Source organism: Phacochoerus africanus, chromosome X (genome assembly GCF_016906955.1).
Source record: "Phacochoerus africanus isolate WHEZ1 chromosome X, ROS_Pafr_v1, whole genome shotgun sequence".
Taxonomy (NCBI): domain Eukaryota; kingdom Metazoa; phylum Chordata; class Mammalia; order Artiodactyla; family Suidae; genus Phacochoerus; species Phacochoerus africanus.
The window spans coordinates 49,326,489-49,348,563 of record NC_062560.1 but is presented as its reverse complement, the minus strand read 5'-3'; the positions used below and the strand labels follow the sequence as shown (position 1 = coordinate 49,348,563).

General features: G+C 38.2%; 1 protein-coding gene across 1 annotated transcript in view; it reads left to right on the top strand.

Moving 5' to 3' along the window:
* The window catches only part of WNK3 (WNK lysine deficient protein kinase 3), a 147,693-nt gene that overhangs the window by 47,718 nt on the left and 77,900 nt on the right, over positions 1–22,075 (top strand). Inside the window, exons 7-9 of the mRNA XM_047765474.1 lie at positions 1,462–1,756; positions 6,971–7,155; positions 7,253–7,402. Coding sequence (XP_047621430.1) covers positions 1,462–1,756; positions 6,971–7,155; positions 7,253–7,402 — 630 coding nt within the window. The remainder of the gene's footprint in view (positions 1–1,461; positions 1,757–6,970; positions 7,156–7,252; positions 7,403–22,075) is intronic.

Here is a 22,075-nt window from a genome sequence, read left to right as displayed (position 1 = left end):
CCTTTATTCTTTTTTTTTTTTTTTTTTTGTCTTTTTAGAGCCGCACCCTCAGCATATGGAGGTTCCCAGGCTAGGGGTCGAATTGGAGTTGCAGCTGCTGGCCCACACCACTGCTATAGCAACGCCAGATCCCAGCCACGTCTGCAACCTACACCACAGCTCACGGCAATGCCCGATTCTTAACCCAGTGAGTGAGGCCAGGGATTGAACCTGCACCCTCATGGTTACTAGTCAGATTCATTTCCGCTGAGCCACAACAGAAACTCCTTTTGCCTTTATTCTTTCTCTCTTTGTGAATTTATGACTTAAAAACTCATAACTTTGGGAGGGAGTAAAATTAAATATATGGATTCCATCTAAAATTTTAATCATTTTTCAACTATGATGAAATTTCCCTGAGTCTGCAACCCTGAGGCATGCTTTATAAAGCAGATTGTAGAACTAAGAATGATATAATATACCATGGGAACTTCTCAAGTCTCTGCTACTCATCCCTGTTCCTTTCAGGCACCAAGCCTTTAACTTCTCTCACTCTTCTAATGCCTAGTAAGATGTAGCATTTTGCTATGAGCATACTTCCTCTGCCTAAAGTGTTGATTTTTAAACTTCATCTAACGCTCCCTCAATAGCCTGCAAGTTCCTTATTTCAGTTAAATCCAGGTCAGACTTTACCTTCCTCTGTGACACTTTCTCTAATTCCGCCAGGGAAACTTGTGCTCCTTTAGGGCTTTTGCAGCAACTCACATCTACCTCTATCTCCTTTTAACTTAAGTTTGTATCCAACTTTTACTACCAACTTGTGTGCGCATAAGGACAAAGGTCAGCTTAGGGACCTATATGTCTCTGGAGCACATTGTAGGCACATTGTAGGCACTTAATGTTGCTGAATGAGGAAACCTTTTTAATCTTTCTCAAAACTTAATGGCAATCACAAATTACCTGTAATAAGACTATATGTACTGAAATACCAAGCTGTTTGTTTTTGTTTAAAACCAGAATTATTTTGGCAATGTTTGGTAGTAGTATTGTTTTTCTTCTTTTTGAAAAAAATTTTTTGGTCTTTTTAGGGCTGCACCCACGGCATATGGAGGTTCCCAGGCAAAGGGGTGAATTGGAGCTGTAGCCGCTGGGCTACACCACAGCCACAGCAACACCAGATCTGAGCTGCATCTGCAGCCTACACTAAAGCTCACGGCAATGCCAGATCCTTAACCCACTGAGCAAGGCCAGGGTTCAAACTTGTCTCCTCATGGATTCTAGTCAGATTCCTTTCCAGTGAGCCACGGTTTTCCTTATGCTGACTAAAGCCTCTGGCATTTATGTAAGAAGGAATAAAAAAACAAATTAACTTATTTAATAGTATTTGGAATTTTGGGGCACAAAACAACTATGCTAGTAAAAAATAAAACTTAAAATCTTAAAAGTTAAAGATGCAGTTTGCTTATTATATTTTGTTTGTAGGTCAAGTCAGGATTCTTCCATGAAAGTGATTCCAAAGCTGTTGCCAAGTCCATTAGAGACCGGGTTACCCTGATAAAGAAGATAAGGGAGAAGAAGCCAGCTGGCTGTTTGGAAGAACGCAGGGATTCTCAGTGCAAATCTGTGGGGAATATACTCCCTCAGCCCCAGAATACAACTTTGCCCCTTCCTCCTGCTCAGCACACTGGGGCTGAATGTGAAGAAACTGAAGTTGATCAACATGTGAGACAACAGCTTCTACAAAGAAAACCACAACAACACTCCTCCTCTGTTACAGGTAACAAAATTATAATCTATAAAAGGAAACGTGTAATTGTATTTCCTTTCCTTTCAGTAGTACTTTTGTATGTTTTGAAGCATTTTTTTCTATCATTTCATTAATCCTTTCACAAAATCCCTGAAATAGATGACAGCTAGTTTCTTTATTTTTTTAATTTTTTTAAAAAACTATAACAAATTTAATTTGTTATATTATTACAAGTCTCTGAGATCAAGAGTTAAAAGCTTAAGAAATCTCAAAAATAACATTTTGTAAGAAAAAGAATAGAGTGGAAATCTCACAAATTAGTGTGTTATATTAGTAGCAGATAAATAAAATAGAGTTAAGCAAAGAGGCAACATAAATTCACACAAGAAGATTTCAAGGGAAAGTACATTAAATCAGAGTGTAGTTATAATTTATCAGCCAATAAAATATACAGTGAAATTAAAAGAACTCTGAACTGCTTTGGCAGATTAAAATGGATGCAAATTTTTTTTATTACTCAAATAAATTTATCACATCTGTAGTTACATAATGATCATAACAATCTGATTTCACAGGATTTCCAACCAACAGCCCAAGCACATACCCCCAACCCCCAAACTGTCTCCTCTGGAGACCATAGGTTTTTCAATGTCTGTGAGTCAGCATCGGTTCTGCAAAGAAGTTCAGTCTGTCCTTTTTTCAGATTCCACATGTCAGTGAAAGCATTGGATGTTGGTGTCTCATTGTATGGCTGACATCACTAAGCATGATAGTTTCTAGGTCCATTCATGTTGCTAAAAATGCCCGCATTTCGTTTTTTTAATGGCTGAGTCATATTCCATTGTGTATATGTACCACATCTTCTTGATCCACTCCTCTGTCGATGGACATTTAGGTTGTTTCCATGTCTTGGCTATTGCAAATAGTGCTGCAATGAACATTGGAGTGCATGTGTCTTTGCGAGTCGTGGTTTTCACTGGATAGATGCCCAGGAGTAGGATGGCTGGATCAAATGGTAGTTCTATGTTTAGTTTTCTGAGGAATCTCCATACTGCTTTCCACAGTGGTTGCACCAATGTACATTCCCACCAGCAGTGTACTAGGGTTCCTTTTTCTCCACACCCTCTCCAGCACTTATTGTTTGTAGACTTTTGGATGATGGCCATTCTGGCTGGTGTACGGTGGATCCTCAGAGTGGTTTTGATTTGCATGTCTCTAATAATGAGTGATGTTGACATCTTTTCATGTGTTTTTTGGCCGTCTGTATGTCTTCTTTGGAGAATTGTGTGTTTAGATCTTCTGGCCATTTTTTGATGGGGTTGTTTGGTTTTTTTTTTTTTTTGGTATGGAGCTGCAGAAGGAGTTTCTAAATTTTGGAGATGAATCCCTTGTCAGTGGATTCACTTGCAAAGATTTTCTCCGATTCTGTGGGTTGTCTTTTCGTTTTGTTTAGGGTTTCGTTTGCTGTGCAGAAACTTTTCAGTTTGAGTAGGTCTGATTTGTTTGTTTTTGTTTTTATTGTCAATACTCTGAGAGGTGGACCTGAGAAGATGTTGCTGTCGTTTATGTCAGAGAGTGTTTGGCCTGTGTTTTCCTCTAAGAGTTTTCTGGTGTCTGGTCTTATATCTAGGTCTTTAGTCCATTTGGAGTTGATTTTTGTGGATGGTGTTAGGGAGTGTTCTCATTTCATTCTTTTCCATGTGGCTGTCCAGTTTTCCCAGCACCACTTATTGAACAAGCTGTCCTTTCTCCATTGTATCTTCTTGCCTCCTTTGTCATAGATGAGTTGGCTGTAGGTGCGTGGGTTGACTTCTGGGCTTTCTGTCCTGTTCCACGGATCTATATCTCTGTCTTTGTGTCAGTACAATTCGGTTTTGATGATTGTTGCTTTGTAGTAGAGTCTGAAGTCCGGGGGCCTGATTCCTCCAGCTGCATTTTCTTTTTCAGGATGTCTTTGGCTATTCTGGGTCTTTTGTGTTTCCACACAAACTTTAAACTATTTCATTTGAGGTCTGTGAAAAATTTCCTTGGTAATTGGATAGGGATTGCATTGAATCTGTAGATTGCCTTAGGTAGTATAGTCATTTTGGTAATATTAACTCTCCCAATCCACGAGCATGGTGTGTCTTTCCATCTATTTGTGTCATCTTTGACTTATTTCATCAGTGTCTTATAGTTTTCAGAGTACAGGTCTTTTGTCTCTTTAGGTAGGTTTACTCCTAGGTATTTTATTCTTTTGGATGCAATGGTAAACGGGATTGCTTCCTTAATTTCTTTTTCTGCTCTTTCATTGTGAGTGTATAGAAATGCCGTCGATTTCTGGGTATTAATTTTGTATCCTGTGACTTTACCAAATTCATGGATGAGCTTTCTGGTAGAGTCTTTAGGATTCTCTAGGTATAGTATCATGTCTTCTGCAAATAGTGGTAGTTTTACTTCATCCTTTCAAATTTGGATTCCTTTATTTCTTTTACTTCTCTGATTGCCATGGCTAGGACTTCCAAAACTATGTGGAAGGGTAGTGGCGAGAGCGGACATCCTTGTCTTGTTCCTGATCTCAGCAGGAATGCTTTCTGCTTTTCACCATTGAGAATGATGTTCGTTGTGGGTTTGTCATATATGGCCTTTATCATGTTGAGGTAGGATCCCGCTATGCCCACTTTCTGAAGGGTTTTTTATCAGAAATGGGTGTTGGATTTTGTCAAAGGCTTTTTCTGTGTCTATGGAGAGGATCCTATGGTTTCTATTCTTCAGTTTGTTAATGTGGTATATCACACTGTTGGATTTGCGGATATTGAAGAACCCTTGCATCCCTGGGATAAATCCCACTTGATCCTGATGTACAATCCTTTTAATGTATTGTTGGATGCGGTCTGCTAGTATTTTGTTGAGGATTTTTGCATCGATGTTCATCAGTGAAATTGGCCTGTAGTTTTCTTTTGCTGTGGTATCTTTGTCTGGTTTTGGTATCAGGGTGATGGTGGCCTCATGGAATGAGTTTGGGAGTATCCCTTCCTCTGCAATTTTTTGAAATAGTTTCAGAAGGATAGGTGTTAGCTCTTCTCTAAATGTTTGAAGGAATTTGGCTGTGAAGCCCTCTGGTCCTGGACTTTTGTTTGTTGGAAGTTTTTCAATCACAGTTTCAATTTCAGTGCTTGCGAGGGGTCCATTCATCTTTTCTATTTCATCTTGGTTTAGTCTTGGAAGATTGTACTTTTCTAAGAATTTATCCGTTTTTTCTAGGTTTTCCCTTTTATTGGTATATAGTTGCATAGAGTAGTCTCTTATGACCCTTTGTATTTCTGTGATGTCCGTTGTTACTTCTCCTTTTTCATTTCTAATTTTATTGATTTGAGTCCTCTCTCTTTTTTGCTTGAGAAGTCTGGCTAAGGGTTTAGCAATTTTGTTGATCTTTTCAACAAAATCTCTGAGTGACAGGTGGGGCCAGATTTTCCCAAAACAGCCACCTCCAGAGAAAGGCACAGCTGCTGAATATTCCCGAGAGCTTTGCTTCCAATGTCTTTCCCTCACAACAAGCCAGTTCACCCCTGTTTTCCCAGGATGTCCTCCAAGAACTGCAGTCAGGTTTGACCCACATTCCTATGGAGATTTTGCTTTTCCCTGGGATCCAGTGCCCGTGAAAGTCTGTGTGCGCCTTGTAAGAATGGGGTCTTCGTTTTCCCCAGTCCTTGGAGCTCCTGGGCACAAGCCCCACTGGCCTTCCATGCCAGATGCTCCAGGGACTCTTTCTCCCTGTGCCAGATCCCCACACGTGGGAGTTTGATGTGGGGCTCAGAACTCTGACTCCTGTAGGTGAGTCTCTGTGAACCAGTTAGTTTCCAGTCTGTGGGGCTTCCCCTCCGGGAGGTGTGGGGTTGTTTATATGATGAATTCACCTCTCCTACCTCTTGATGTGTCCTCCTCTCTGTCTTCTGGAGTAGGGTGTCTTTTTTAAGGTTTCCGGTCCATTTGGGTACAGATTGCTCAGCCTTTAGTTGTGAATTTTGTTGTTTTTAGGAGAGAAGTTGAGCTTCAGTCCTTCTATTCTGCCGTCTTAATCCCGTCTCCTAGTTTCTTTATTTTAAAATTAAGAAACTTCGGTGGCTACAGCTCCGATTCAACTCCTAGCCTGGGAACCTCCATATGCCGCGGGAGCGGCCCAAGAAATACCAACAACAACAACAACAACAACAACAACAAAAAGACAAAAGACAAAAAAAAAAAAAAAGGAGTTCCCGTCGTGGCACAGTGGTTAACGAATCCGACTAGGAACCATGAGGTTGCGGGTTCGGTCCCTGCCCTTGCTCAGTGGGTTAACGATCCGGCGTTGCCGTGAGCTGTGGTGTAGGTTGCAGACGCGGCTCGGATCCCGCGTTGCTGTGGCTCTGGCGTAGGCCGGTGGCTACAGCTCCGATTCAACCCCTAGCCTGGGAACCTCCATATGCCACGGGAGTGGCCCAAGAAATACCAACAACAACAAAAAAAGACAAAAGACAAAAAAATAAAATAAAATAAAATTAAGAAACTGTTCTGTTAAGTGAACTGTCCAACATACAAGTTGTATAAGGATTATAATCTTTTTAAACCATTGTTAAGGATCTACAGTACATCCTTCAATAAGGAAAATGTGAAACTAAAGATAGAATTTATTCTTCAAGAAGTAATTTTCTAGACTTTAAGGCCTTTTTAAATTTTAGACTCAGGCATCAAATTAACACTGTTTTTCTGATTTTTCTGCTGTATACATTCTCTTCTCTGGTAGGACAAAATATTTTCATAGTAATACCAGTTATTCTATAAAGACAGTACAATTTCTATCCACGTCTAGGAGACTGAGAATAGAAATGCCACTTAGATTTTACTGAAATCCTAATGGCAAACATAGGTTAGTTATGGGTATGTATGAAATGGCCAGTAAATGTAGTTGACTTTTATGTGTTTCTTTGTTTTTGGGTTTTCTTTTCCAAAGAAAATTTTAGTTATACTACAGTATCAGCATGGAGAGTTTACATGATGTTTTTTTTTTTTTTATTATAATTGATTTACAGTGTTCTGTCAATTTCTGCTGCACAGCAACGTGCATGATGTTTTTTTATTAATTCTACAGTGTACATATTATATTTGAAGCTGTTTCAGATTGTCAGAGTTATAAAGAAAGAATTAAAGAAACATTTACCATTTCCTATACCATTTGGACCTTGTGTTTTGAGTTTTCCCTTCTACCTATTGCTTGTTTGGTCGTAGGTGACAATTTGTCCGAGTCAGGAGCTGGATACTCAGATACTTCAAGTCAGCCCAGTATAGCCTATTCCTCAGACCAGATGATGGGCTCTCAAATGGTTTCTAACATCCCACAGGCTGAAATAAATGTCCCAGGGAAAATTTATCCATCCCAGCAGCTAGTGGGACATTACCAGCAGATTTCAGGGGTAAGGTGAACTGTTTTATTTTCTAATATATAAACAGTATATTTAATGTAAATGGGAGAGTTTGTCTTTAATCTTTTTCTTTTTTCTTATTTAATAGTTGCAGAAGCAGCCAAAGCTGACTCAGCCCCAAATTTTGCCTTTGGTTCAAGGTCAGTCCACTGTTTTGCCTGTACATGTCCTTGGACCTCCAGTTGTCCCACAACCCCAGGTTTCACCAGTCACTGTACAGAAGATCTCACAGATAAAGGTAAGATACATTTTAGAGGCTCTGTGTTCAGTTAAACCTTTTTAACACTGGCTGGATTTTTCTGACAGGCAAAGGCTCTTTCATAAATTCATCATAGTTTATATAAAAGTCACTGAAAGCTAAAAGTTATTTATACTTTCCTTTACTTAAGACATTCTTCTTGAGGATATGCCTAACATTGTGTAACTAACATCTTGAGACACTGCTTGTATAATTGGAAAAGAAACTGAGAACTCCGTATATGGATAAAACCATTTATTTAGGACTCAAATCCCTTTTTCTTGGTAATGATGAATTGTTTTTTGTATTGGACTTTTCCAGCCTGGTTTGAATGTGGAGGAATGTCTTTTGTAGTTACTTAGAAATAGTAATTTTTTAGCACTTTCATCTAAATTCTTTTTTATCATTCAGAAGTTTTATTGTATTATAGTTGATTTATAGTGTTTGGTAATTTGTTATACAACACAGTGATTCAGTTATATATATACACACATTCATTCTTTGTCAGATTATTTTCCCACATAGATTATCACAAAATGGACTTCCTGTCGTGCCTCAGAGCAGAAACGAATCTGACTAGCATCCTTGAGGATGTGAGTTCAATCCCTGGCCTCATTCAGTGGGTTAAGGATCTGGCGTTGCCATGAGCTGTGGTGTGGTTTGCAGATGCAGCTCTGATCTAGTGTTGCTGTAGCTGTGGTGTAGGCTGGCAGCTGTAGCTCCGATTTGACTCCTAGGCTAGGAACTTCCATATGCCACAGATACAGCCCTAAAAAAGACCAAAAAAAATAAAGATCATCAGAAAATACTGGTTAGAGTTCCTTATGCTATACAGCAGGTCCCCATTGGCCAGTCATTCCATATACCATACTGCATATGTCAGTCCCAAACCCCCAGTCCATCCCTCTCCTCAATTTGTCCCCTTTGGTAACCATAAGTTTGTTTTCAAAGTCTGTGAGTCTGTTTCTGTTCTGCAAATAAGTTCATTTGTATCCTTTTTTTAGATTCCATATGTAAGTGAAATCAAATGATGTTTGTCTTTCACTTTCTGACTTATTTCACTTAGTATAATAATCTCTAGGTCCCTCCATGTTGCTGCAAATGGCATTGTTTCATTCTTTTTTATGATTTAGTAATACTCGATTGTATATATGTACCACAGCTTCTCTATCCATTCCTCTGTTGATGGCCATTTAGATTGCTTCCATGTCTTGGCTATTGTAAATAGTGCTGCAGTGAATGTTGGGGTACATGTATCTTTTCGAAATAGGGTTTTATCTGGATAGATGCCCAGGAGTGAGATTGCTGGATCACATGGTAGTTCTATTTTTAGTTTTTCGAGTAACCTCTAAACTGTTTTCCATAGATATTGTACCAATTTACATTCCAACCAGCAGTGTAAGAGGGTTTCCTTTTCTCCACACCCTCTCCAGCATTTACTGTTTTGTAGACTTTTTGATGATGGCCATTCTGGTTAGTATAAGGTGGTACCTCATAGCTGTTTTGATTTGCATTTCTCTAATAATTAGCGATGCAGAGTATCCTTTCATGTATTTTTTGGCTATCCGTATGTCTTTGGAGAAATGTCCATTTAGGTTTGTTTTTGATTGGGTCATTTTTGTTTGTTTGTTTTATACTGAGCTGAATGAGTTGTTTGTATATTTTGGAGATTAAATCCTTGTCAGTCACTTGGTCTGTGAATATTTTCTTCCATTCTCTGGGTTGTCTTTTCATTTTGTTTATGGTTTCCTTTGCTGTGCAAAAACTTTTAATTTAGGTTGCATTTGTTTTATTTTTGTTTTTATTTTCATTACTCTAGGAGGTGGGTCTGAAAAGATAATTGCCATGATATATGTCAGAAAATGTTCTGCCTGTTTTCCTCTAAGAGTTTTATATTATCTGGTCTTATATTTATGTCTTTAATCCATTTTGAGTTTATTTTTGTGTATAGTGTTAGAGAGTGTTCTAATTTCATTCCTTTTGTATGTAGCTGTCACCCTTTATTGAAGAGACTTTCTTTTCTCCATTGTATATTCTTGCCCGCTTTGTCACATATTAGTTGACCATAGGTATGTGAGTTTGTTTCTGGGATTTCTATCCTGTTCCATTTATATATATTTCTGTTTTTGTACTAGTACCATGCTGTTTTGATTAATGTAGCTTTCTGGTATAGTCTAAAGTCAGGGAGCCTGATGTCTCCAGCTCCATTTTTCTTTCTCAGTAATCTAAATTCTTGACTTTTTTGGTTCCTGTTTATTTTTGTAGGAGAAATAGTATTTTTGTCATTTAGACTTTCAAAGCTGACACTATTCATTTCTGACAATGCATAAACAGTCTTTGTGAGTTCATATATCAAGATTAAATCCTGTTTTTCTAGGTTATGGGCTATGGATACATGGTTGGGCTTTTCTTTCCCATCACCCCATTTTCTTTCCTTAACTCCACCATCCCCTGCATGTGCCTTCTCTCTTTGGAAATGAGATGGTCTGAGCTCTTAGGCATTCTCTGTATATGCTTTAGTTAGCACCTGGTGCATCTGTTGCTTTTAAAAGATTGGTATATAGTCAGTCATAGTTTATTGACAAACTTTTAATGACTACTATCTCTGGGATTATGAAATAAGATAAAATGTAATCCTTGCCCTCAGGGAGCTCACAGCTTTGTAGGGGAAAGAATACACCGACTTGACAAATGCCAGATACATTTAAAATCTGCTGGGGGTATATTTAATCTGATATGGTTGACAGTGCATGGTATTTAGCTAATGTTTGTAGGTGATATGGTACATGTTCACAATTGAGCTTATGTTGTGATTTGATTTGTCTCTTTTTTAAGATGACAATGCAAAATGTGTTGGATGAATGCTTAAATTAGGTTTAATCACGTAAATATACAGGTATGTATATTTTAAAATGTTTCCAAAATTTTATTTATTTATTTTATTTTTTTGTCTTTTTGCCATTTCTTGAGCTGCTCCCATGGCATATGGAGGTTCCCAGGCTAGGGGTCGAATTGGAGCTGTAGCTGCTGGCCTACACCAGAACCACAGTGACGTGGGATCCGAGCCATGTCTGCAACCTACTCCACAGCTCATGGCAACGCCGGATCCTTAACCCACTGAGCAAGTGCAGGGATCGAACCTGCAACCTCATGGTTCCTAGTCGGATTTGTTGAGCCAGATGGGAACTCCTGTTTCCAAAAATTTTAAAAAAGTTTTAAAAATTTATGAAAATGTTCCTTACCTATTTAAAATAAAGCCCATAAAGTTATAAAGAAGTCTGTGAAAAATCTCCTGGTATCTCTCCAGCTAGAAATAACTTGTTTACCTTTGGGGGGAGAGAGTCTAGATTTGTCTTTTTTTCAATGTATGCATATATAACTTTGTTTATATGTACATATGTGTATCACGTACATACTACTTGGTAGCCTGCCTTTTTCACGTAATATATAGAAGCCACTTAAGCAAGCATTTTGACCAGTTGGCCTTTTTATGAACATGGTGGTTCAAGTTCTAGGAATTATTGCAGCTAGCCTATATGTATTCAGCCAAATCTCTTCTCTCTTCTTGAGAGAGCATCTATGTTTCTTTTAGCTCTATTAAAATCCTTTTGAGCTTTCTCTTGGAACTTCCACTGTCTGGTGTATGATGGTGTCAGATTCAGTTACTCTGAATTTCTGCCAGGGTTTGAATGAGTTATATGGCAAGTGCAATAAATGAGAAGCCATGAGAACTATATTGCTGGGACTGGTCTTACCCCCTAGGTGTATTCAATTTGCATTTACTTATGGTATTATGATTTTTATAGGACTAATTCTATACTTGGCACCTTTTTGATAATTTCCTGAAATTTTTACAATATAGCATTATTTTATCTATCATTCTGTCTGGGACAGTCCCATTAAAATGGGCATGGTATGTGCATTTATAATTTGAATTTTCCTTGCACCAGCACCAAGAACTGCAGCTGACCTTTGGAGCAGATGGACAAACTTCACCTGAACATTTGACTTTAGACTTGTCAGTTTCTGGAGTTCCACATTCTTTTTTGCAGTTTCTCTTTAGACACTACCTGCTTCACAAATGACTTCGCAGCATCCAGCAGTTGGTTTTCAACTTGAGCCAGCCCTGGAAATGAGAATCAGGAATTAACCAAATTACCAAATGCCAATCACACTTCTGGTTTCTTACCAGTTAATCACCCTCAAGCTTTGTTGAGTCACTCTTTTGCTCAATATGTGAGCAGTACACAGAATGCTGCTGGTATAGCTCAGCTCCTTTCTAATTCCTTTAGGGGGCAATCAGGGTCCCATCAACCTTCACAAAAGATACATTCAATATCCCACCCATACTCAGTGATATATCAGGAGTCTAAAATTCCAGGTTCTTCAGTGCCACAAAGCCAGACTCTGCATTTGAAGAAGCCTTGTTTCCAAGCCTCTATTCAGCAGCAGCCACTAATTTTATAGCCTAAGATTATAGTATCACCACAGAAAAAATGTTTAGCAGGATTGTACTCTGTGAGCATCTGAAGCTCGTTACAATGGCAGCAGCCAAAGGGTAGTATTGAAAGTGTGGTTCAGACCCTGGAATGGCCATCTTTTTCTGTTCAACACACTTATTCAGGACCACCTGCAGAACTGCCATCCTTTCCATTGAAGGCTTCTTGAGTGGCTGCCCTTTGTGATACTTCTCTGGAAATAAGCTTCTTACCCATCATAGTCAATTTACCCAATGCTCCAGCACTGCTTATTTATTCACTACCAGTCCCAGAGCATACTCTTTATACTGTACAACCACTGGGATCACTGCCAACCTATTCTACACAGACTTCTTACCCAGTTCCACCTGTAGTACAGCCCTCTTATTTGGCCCTGGCCCAAGGGCAGCCTGTTTATGCAACCTTTGGTTCGGTCACCTTTTCCAGACTAGACAGCATGTATGATCCAAGCAGCTTATCCTGTGCAACCTGTGGAACAGCATAATTACCAGGCACTTGAACATGTCCCTTATTCAGGTCAAGCTGCTTACACCATCCAAATAACTGAACAGGCAACCTTCATAACCCAAGAAACTATACACAGTATACCATCCTGAGAGCAAGCAAGTACATATTACAAACTCTGTAGATCAGGATTTATACTCAGTACCACCTTATGTAGCAACAAGTCTAACACAACTGCAAGGTGGTAATTCTTCAATGTTGGAACAAAAGACATATTTTACATCAACCTTAGATGCAGAAACACATTATACTGAGCCTTTATTTAATTGTAGAATTTAGCAATTTCATTCTAAGCAGATGTCAGTTTGGGGTACCAGCAGCTAAAATCTTGGTTATTATATCTTGGAGGGCTGTGGAAGGACAATTTCATCACCCTGTACAAATGTCCTTCATTCAGAGGCCTTAAAGACCCATATCCAGCCCCCACTTCCCATCTACTTCTTTGCACAGCTTTCCCAATCACATCTAACAACCAAGTCAGGTTTCTCACTTTTCAGCTTTCATTCAGCATCAGCAGATGACTCATTATCTCATCGGCAAGCACAGAAAAACCATCAGTTGTCTACTCAAGAAGGACCCATAAATCAACAACAGTCTTTGTATAGCCAACACGCTGCTTTCCATCAGCAGGTACCTTATTCTCAGGCAACTAACCTCAGCCAATACCAGTATTCTAAAGGCCATTACAAACATGGTCCAGATTATACCTCCTTTGTGAGATCGGTTGCAACCAGTGGTAGTGGAACAACATGCAACACAGTCTTTAGAGCAGGCTCAAGTACTTCAGGCATTCAACAGCAGTCATACTTTTTGCCTGCGGAGAAACCTAGCGCAGCACTAAGCCAGCATTCATTCAGCAGCAGTCTTCTGTCCAGCCATAGTGGCAGTAATAATAATAGCAGTTGCTTCTGGGCCATCAGAAACACAATCACAGCACCAGACCCTTATCAGATTTCTGACATAGCCCTTATAAATTAGCTGTCTTCTCTTACTCATTACTGACACAGTATTCCAGTACAGGTTTCTACTGCCTTTCAGAGCATTTCTGTGTTAACGGACACAACAGCATTTGCAAGGTAAATCCTGCTGGGGGAAAAATGTGGATGATTGTGACTTTTCTGAAATGTTCGAGGGTCAGGGAAATAGTAGAACTATAGTAGAAATGGCTCTGGACTGGAAGTCACAATCCCTGTTCCTGGCTTTTTTCCTTATCACTCTGAGTGGCTTTGATTCAGGTCTTTTTGGTAGTTTCTTCATCTCTAAAGTGAAGGGGTTAGACTGGATGATGCTAACAAAAACAATATTTGAGCACCTGCTTGGGATTTATTGGTGAATAAAAGACAATCCCTTTGTCATTGAGTTTTTTTTCTTTTTCTTTTTCTTTTTTTGTCTTTTTGCCATTTCTTGGGCCGCTCCCACAGCACATGGAGATTCCCAGACTAGGGGTCTAATCGGAGCTGTAGCTGCCAGCCTACACCAGAGCCACAGCAATGCGGGATCTGAGCCGCGTCTGCGACCTACACCACAGCTCACGGCAACGCCAGATCCTTAACCCACTGAGCAAGGTCAGGGATCGAACCCACAACCTCATGGTTCCTAGTCAGATTCATTAACCACTGTACCACAAAGGGAACTCCGAGTTTTCTTTTTCTTTTTCTTTTTTTAAATTAACGTATAGTTGATTTATAGTGTTTCTTCAGTTTCTGTTGTACAGCAAAATGACCCAGTCACACACAGTTCCCTGTGCTGTTCAGTGTGGCCCCATTGCCCATCCATTCCAAATATAACAGTTTGCTTTCAAAACCCGCAAGTTTTTATTCTCTTTAAAAATTTTACTGAAGTATAGTTGATTTACTATGTTGTTTTATGTCATCGAGTTTTTTTTGCCTAATGGGAGAATGTCAATGACTATAATAAAAAGTATTACATAATACAGTATAGGGAGATTGGGAGAAATAGGGATTAGGGTAAGGAAGAAGGTAAGATAAGGTGATGATCAGGTAGGCCTCATAGAGAATGTTAACACACTTCAAGGAGGTGAGGGAGTTTGTCATGCACATTTCGGGCAGAGGGAACAACCAGTGCAAAGGTGTTACCAGTGCAAAGGTGTTGAGGGAGGAGTGGGTCTGGCATGTTGGAAGACCAGCAAGGAGGCCTGTTAGGAGCCTAAGGTTATCTTATTGTTCTACATTTATAATAAAGCATTTGCCTTTATGAGATGATAATAATGAATACTATTGAGTGATTTCTAGGTGCCAAATACTGTTCTAATGGCTTTATGTGTACTGTACTCACAACAACTCTATCAATAGTAGCTGTCATTACCCCCATTTTACGGATGAGGAAACTGAGGTTCAGAGGGGTTAAGTAACTTTCCCAGTGTCATATGGGAGGATTTGAACCCAGACTATGTTGTTGCAGAGGCCATACCCTTAGTCATTATACCATCCATCCTCTTTGTAAAATAGCTATTCTCCTTGCCAGAAAATTTGAGAAAAAGAGCATGGTGACTTAGTGAGATTTAGTTAACTCGGGATTAGCTGGATTAATTAAAGGAAGGAATTGAGAATCCAGTTTATTCTTTTTTTTCTTCTGCTTAGGTATCTGTAAAGACTCGAAATGTATTGAGTTTGGCTAATAAAATACTTTGAAGTCCTTAGATAATAGGTGTGCTATATGTACTGTAAGAGTTTTCCAGTGATGATACTGCTATTCCAAACAGCTATTATCTCAAATATTGTGTGTTTTATAAAATTCTCTCTTCCTCAAGAGCATAAATTATAATGAATTCTGATGTGTGCCTGCTGATTCCTAACAGAAATGACCAAGAATTTTTTTGTTTGTTTATAATGATTTTTATTTTTTCCATTATGGCTGGTTTACAGTGTTCTGTAAATTTTCTTCTGTATAGCAAGGTGACCCAGTTACACATACACGTATACATTCTTTTTTCTCTCATTATCATGTTCCATCATAAGTGACTAGACACAGTTCCCAGTGCTACACAACAGGATCTCATTGCTTATCCATTCCAAAGGCAATAGTTTGCATCTATTAACCCCAGATTCCCAATCCATCCCACTCCCTCCCCCTTCCCCTTGGCAACCACAAGTCTATTCTCCATGTCCATGATTTTCTTTTCCTTGGAAAGGTTCATTTGTGCCATATATTAGATTCCAGATATAAGTGATATCCTATGGTATTTGTCTTTCTCTTTCTGACTTACTTCACTTACTATGAGAGTCTCTAGTTCCATCCATGTTGCTGCAAATAGCATTATTTTTTCCTTTTTATTCCATTGTGTATATATACCACATCTTCTTAATCCATTCATCTGTCAGTGGACATTGAGGTTGTTTCCATGTCTTGGCTATTATGAATAGTGCTGCAATGAACATGCAGGTGCATGTGTCTTTTTTAAGGAAAGTTGACCAGGTATATGCCTAAGAGTGGGATTGCTGGGTCATATGGTAGTTCTATCTGTAGTTTTCTAAGGTACCTCCATACTGTTTTCCGTAGTAATTGTACCAATTTACATTCCCACCAACAGTGGAGGAGGGTTCCCTTTTCTCCACACCCTCTCTAGCATTTGTTATTTGTGGACTTATTAATGGTGGCCATTCTCATTGGTCTTAGGTGGTACCTCATAGTAGTTTTGAGTTGCATTTCTCTAATAATCAGTGATGTTGAGAATTTTTTCATGTGCTTGTTGGACATCTGTATATCCTCTTTGTAGAAATGTCCCCTTGTCTGTTGCATCGTTTGAAACTATTCTCTCCCATTATGTAAGTTGTCTTTTAATAAAGATCTTTGCAGTCGAATTTTCTTCAAACAGAGCATCCTATTCCAGGATTTATTTCTTTAGAATAAATTTCTTCACAAAATATTTCAGATTGGAATGTTCATTTCTGTGGGCATGTGTTGTATACATTCCTTTTCTAATTAAAAATCCCCCCCAGCATTTTAAGAAAAATTTCAAAGATACAGAAAATTTGAAAAAAAATAAGTAAACACCCACTACCTATCAACTAGATTCTAGTTAACTCTAGTTAAGTGTTAACTTTTGCTCTATTTGCTCTGTCATATATCTCTCCATCCCTTTACCCATTTATCAGTCCATCTTATTTTTCTGGTAACATTTCAAAATTAAAATTGCCAACATTAGCATACTTGATCCATGAACACTTCAACATGCTTATCATTGACTAGAGCTCAGTATTCATTTATATTTTTTAGTTTAAATGTATATTCAGTAAAATGCACAGATGAGTTTTGATAAATGCTTACACTTGTATAATCCAATCCATTATCAAAATATAAAACAAGTGTTGTTGGCAAATATTTTCTGTTGCGGTCTAGATAGTAAGTCTTTTTTTTTTTTTTTTTGTCTGCACTTGTGGAATGTGGAAATTCTCAGGGCCAGAGATCGAACCTGTGCTACAGCTTCAGCAAGGCTGGATACTTAACCCACTGAGCAACAAGGGAACTTCATAGATAGGAACTCTTTTAGGCTTTGTGGGCTATGTAGTCTCTGTTGCATCTATTCAACCCTGCTATTGTATGCATGAAAATAGCCATAAAATATTTGGCATGGCTGTGTTCCAGTATAATTTTATTCACAAAAACAGGTGGTGCACCAGATTTGGCCTGCAGGCTGTAGCTTGCCCACATGATAAAGAATACTGCCATTTCTTCAGAAAGTTCCTTCATGCCCCTTCCCAGTCAGTGCCTGGCCACATCACACCAGAGTTGACCACTGTTGTTATTTTGTTTTGTTTTGTTTACCATAGATAAATTTAGCCTATTCTAGACCTTCATATAAATGAAATCACACAGTATGCAGTCTTGTAAGTCTTGTGAAAGAGTTCTCTCATTTAGCATGTTTTTGAGATCCATCTTGTTGTGTGTATCAGTAGTTTTTTTTTTTTTTGGCTGTTATGAATAAAGCTGCTATGAATATTTTTGTATAATTTCTTTTGTTAACATATGTTTTAATTTCTCCTGGATAATACCTAGGTGTAGAATTTGCTAAATCATAGGATAGGTGTTTAACTTTTTTTTTTTTTTTTGGTCTTTTTTTCTCTAGAGCTGCTCCCTCGGCATATGGAGGTTCCCAGGCTAGGGGTCTAATTGGAGCTGAAGCTGCTGGCCTACACCAGAGCCACAGCAATGCCGGATCTGAGCCGCGTCTGCAACCTACACCACAGCTCACGGCAACGCCAGATCCTTAACCCACTGAACAAGGCCAGGGATTGAACCCGCAACCTCATGGTTCCTAGTTGGATTCATTAACCACTGAGCCATGACGGGAACTCTAATAGGTGTTTAACTTTTAAATAAATGGCCAGTTTTCCAAATTGGCTGCACCACCTTACACTGATACCAGCAATACATCAGTTTCACGCCTTCACTAACATTAATTTTAGCTATTCTGGTGGGTGTGTAGTGGTATCTTTTTGTGGGTTTAATTTTCATTTCCCCAATGACTGATGTTGAACACCTTTTTTGTATATATAGTGGTCTTTATATATCTTTCTTTGTAAAGTATCTCGTCTTTTTCTCATGATATTTTACTTGTTGTTTGCCTTGTTATTGACTTCTAGGAGTTCTTATATATTCTGGATGATACTAATCCTTTGTCAAATACATGTTTTGCAAATATATTCTTCATTCTGGAATTCATTTTTGTAATCATCTCATTTGATGAGACAGAGTAATTAATCTTGATGAAGTCTAATTCATCAAAATTTTCTACTTTGGTTATTGCTTTCTTTGGCTTCAGAAACCTTTGTTTGTTTACACTCAGGTTGCAAAGATGTTCTTGTTTTATGGCTTTATGTTTTGTGCATAGATATGTGGTTCGTTTTAAATTAATTTTTATGAATAATATGAAGTAGGGGATCAAAAGTCCCCCCTCTGCCCTATGTGAATTTTCCATTGTTTGAACTCCATTTGTTGAAAAGATTTCCTTTTCCCACTGGATTGTTTTGGCACCTTTGTCAAAAGTAAAATAGTCATATAAATGTGTGTCTGTTTCTGGGCTGTGTATCCTATTGCATTGGTCTACTTGTCTGTCTGTAAACCAGTACTACACTGTCTTGATTATTGTAGCTTTAATAGTATGTCTTGAGTTTGGGTAATACAAGTCTTTCTATTTTTGCTTTTTAAAGATTTCTTTGGATATTCTAGGTCCTTTGTATTTTCATATAAATCTTAGAATCAGACTGACAATTTTTGAGAAAAAATATCTGGTGGAATTTTAATATGAATTGTGTCAAATCTATGGATCAGTTTGTGGAGAAATGCTATCATAACAATATTGAATCTTCCAACCCAAGAACGTGGTATATCTCTTCATTTATTTGCATCCTAATTTCTTAGCAATGCTTTGTAGTATAGAGGTTTTGGCACATCTTTTTGTGTGTGTGAGTGTGGGAACATATCTTTCTGTAAACTAATTCTTGAATTTTTTTAAAAAAAATTTTCCTGCCACATACGTGGCATATGGAATTTTCCAGGCCAGGGATTGAATCTGAGCCATAGCTGCAACAATGACGGATCCTTTAGCCCACTGCACCTGGCCAGGGATTGAACCTGTGCATCCACAGTGACCCAAGCCACTGCAGTTGGATTCTTAATCCACTGTACTACAGTGGGTACTCTTTTGTGTTTTGACAATACTATAAATGGAGTTGCTTTTTAAATTATATTTTTTCAATTGTGTGCTGTTTGTATATAAATAAATTTTTTATGTGTGTGTTATCCTTGTATTCAGTCACTTTAGTAGTAAGTTTAATTTATTCTTGTTATTTTGCTCATTCCTTGGGATTTTCAATATAAATAAAATCATGTAATCTGTAAAAGGAGACCGCTCTACTTTTTCCTTTCCAATCTTTATGCTTTTTATTTCTGTTTTCACCTTATTTTACTGGCTACAACCTCCAGTACAATGTTAAATAGTACGGAAAATACTGGATGTTTTGCCTTATTCCTGATATCAAGAAGGAAGTGCTCAATACATCATAATTGAATGTGCTGTTAGCTGTAGGATTTTTCTAGAATCACTTTATCAGATGAGGAATATTTCCCTTTATTCCTAATTTGCCAAGAATATTTTGAGGGAAAGTTAAATTTTGTCAGATGCTTTTTCTGCGTTTATTGAAATGGACATATGATGACATATGACTAATATGGTTAAGTTTACATTTATCATTTTACTATTTTTACTCTTTGCTCTCTGTTTTTTGTTCTTGTTTTTGGCTGTAGTTACAGCATGTGGACGTTCCCAGGCCAGGGATTGAATGAGGGCCACAGCAGCAACCCAAGCCACTGGAGTGACACTGGATCTTTAACCCGCTGGATCCTTAACCCGCTGTGTTACAAGGGAATTCTGGCTCCTCTATTTTTTATTCCTTTTGAACAACCCTCTTTTGGGTAAAAATATCCTTTGAAAGAATCTAATTTCAATTTTTTTCTGTCATTTTTTAAGCTATATATCCTTTCTATGTTTTAACAATTTCTATTCAATTTACCTAGGCAATTTTTAAATTCAGTTATAAATCATACACCATAAAATTCCTTCTTTTAAAGTGTACAATTCAGTGGTTTTTAGTGTATTCATAAAGTTGTGCAACCATGACCACTAATTCCAGAACATTTTTATCACCTTTTGAAGAAACTCCATATCTATTTATCAGTCATTCTTCATTCTTGACCCCTACCTCCCCCAGCCCCTGCCATTAACTTATCTATTTTCTTTTTCTGCCTGTTCTAGACATTTCATATAAATGGAATCATACAATATGTAGCCTTTTGTGTCTGTCTTGTTTATGATAATGCTTTAAGTTTCATTCATGTTGAAGCATGTATCAGTACTTCATTCTTTCTTATTGCCAAATAATTTACATTGTATAGATATATTACATTTTGTTTACCCCTTCATCAGTTGGGGGACATTTGGATTTTTTCTCCTTCTTCATTATTATGAGTAATGCCTCGATGAACATTTGTGTACAGTTTTTTTATTTTTATTTTTTCTATTGTAGTTGATTTACAATGTTCTGTCATTTTCTGCTGTATAGAAAAGTGACCTAGTCATACATGTATATTTTTTTCTCACATTATCTTCCATCATGTTCTATTACAAGTCATTAGATATAGTTCCCTATGCTGTTCAGCAGGATCTCATTGCTTATACACTCCAAATGCAGTATTTTATATCTACTGACCCCAAACTCCCAATCCATCCTCTCTCTCTCCCCCTTCCCCTTGGCAGCCACAAGGCTGTTCTCCACGTTTATGAGTTTGTTTCTTTTCTGGAGATAGATTCATTTGTGTGCAGATTTTTGTGTGAGCACTTATTTCCCTGGAGTGAAACTGCTGGGTTGTATGGTAACTCTTTAACTTTTTGAGGAATTGCCAAATTTTCCGAAGCAGCTGCACCTCTTTATATTCCCTCCAGTAAGGTATAAGGTTTCCAGTTTCTCCACATCCTTACCAACACTTGTATTTTTTTTTTCTTTTTTGCCTTTTTTAGGGCCCTACTTTGGCATATGGAGTTCCCAGGCTAGGGGTCAAATCGGAATCAGGGCTACAACTGCCAGCCTAGGCCACAGCCACAGCAGCAAGGGATCCCAGCCTTGACTGTGACCTACACCACAGCTCAACGCAATGCCCGGATCCCCAACCCACTGAATGAGGCCAGGGATGCCTGCATTCTCAACCTGCCTTCTCATGGATATTAGTCGGATTCCTTTCCCTGCTCCACAACAGGAAATCCTTATCTGTCTTTTTCATTATATTATCCTAGTGGATATGAAATGGTATCTCATTGTAGTTTTGATTTGCATTTCCCTGAAGGCTAATGATGTTGAGCATCTTTTCATATGTTTGTAGGTCCTTTGTATATCTTCTTAGGATATTTAATTACCCATTCAAATCCTTTGTCCATTTTTTTTTTGTCTTTTTGCCTTTTCTAGGGCCGCTCAGTGGCCCATGGAGGTTCCCAGGCTAGGGGTCTAATCAGAGCTGTAGCTGCCAGCCTACACGAGAGCCACAGCAACTCGGGATCCGAGCCATGTCTGCAACCTACACCACAGCTCACAGCAACGCCAGATCCTTAACCCACTGAGCAAGGCCAGGGATAGTACCCGCCACCTCATGGTTCCTAGTAGGATTCATTAACCACTGAGCCATGAGAGGAACTCCTGTCCATTTTTTTAATTGGGTGTTTTGTCTTTGTATTGTTGATTTGTAAGAGTTGTTTATATATTCTGGATGCTAGACCTTTAGCAGATACGTATTTTGCAAATATTTTGTCCCATTCTTTTGGTTGTCTTTTCACTTTTTTGATAGGGTCCTTTAAAGCATGAATTTTTTTAAATTTGATAAAGGCTGATTTATCTATGTTTTCTTTGGTTGCTTTGTGCTTTTGGAGTTATAGCTAAGAAACCATTGCCCAATCCAAGGTCATGTAGATTTTCGCCTGTTTTCCTCTAAGATTTTTGTTTTAGCTCTTAAATTTAGGTCTTTGATCTACTTTGAGTTAATTTTTGTATATTAATTATGTGTATAAGATCTTGTCATCTTTTCTTTTCCAATTTGAATGTCTTTTTCTTCCTAATTGGTCTTGCTAGAACTTCTAGTACCATGTTGAATAGATTTGGTAAGG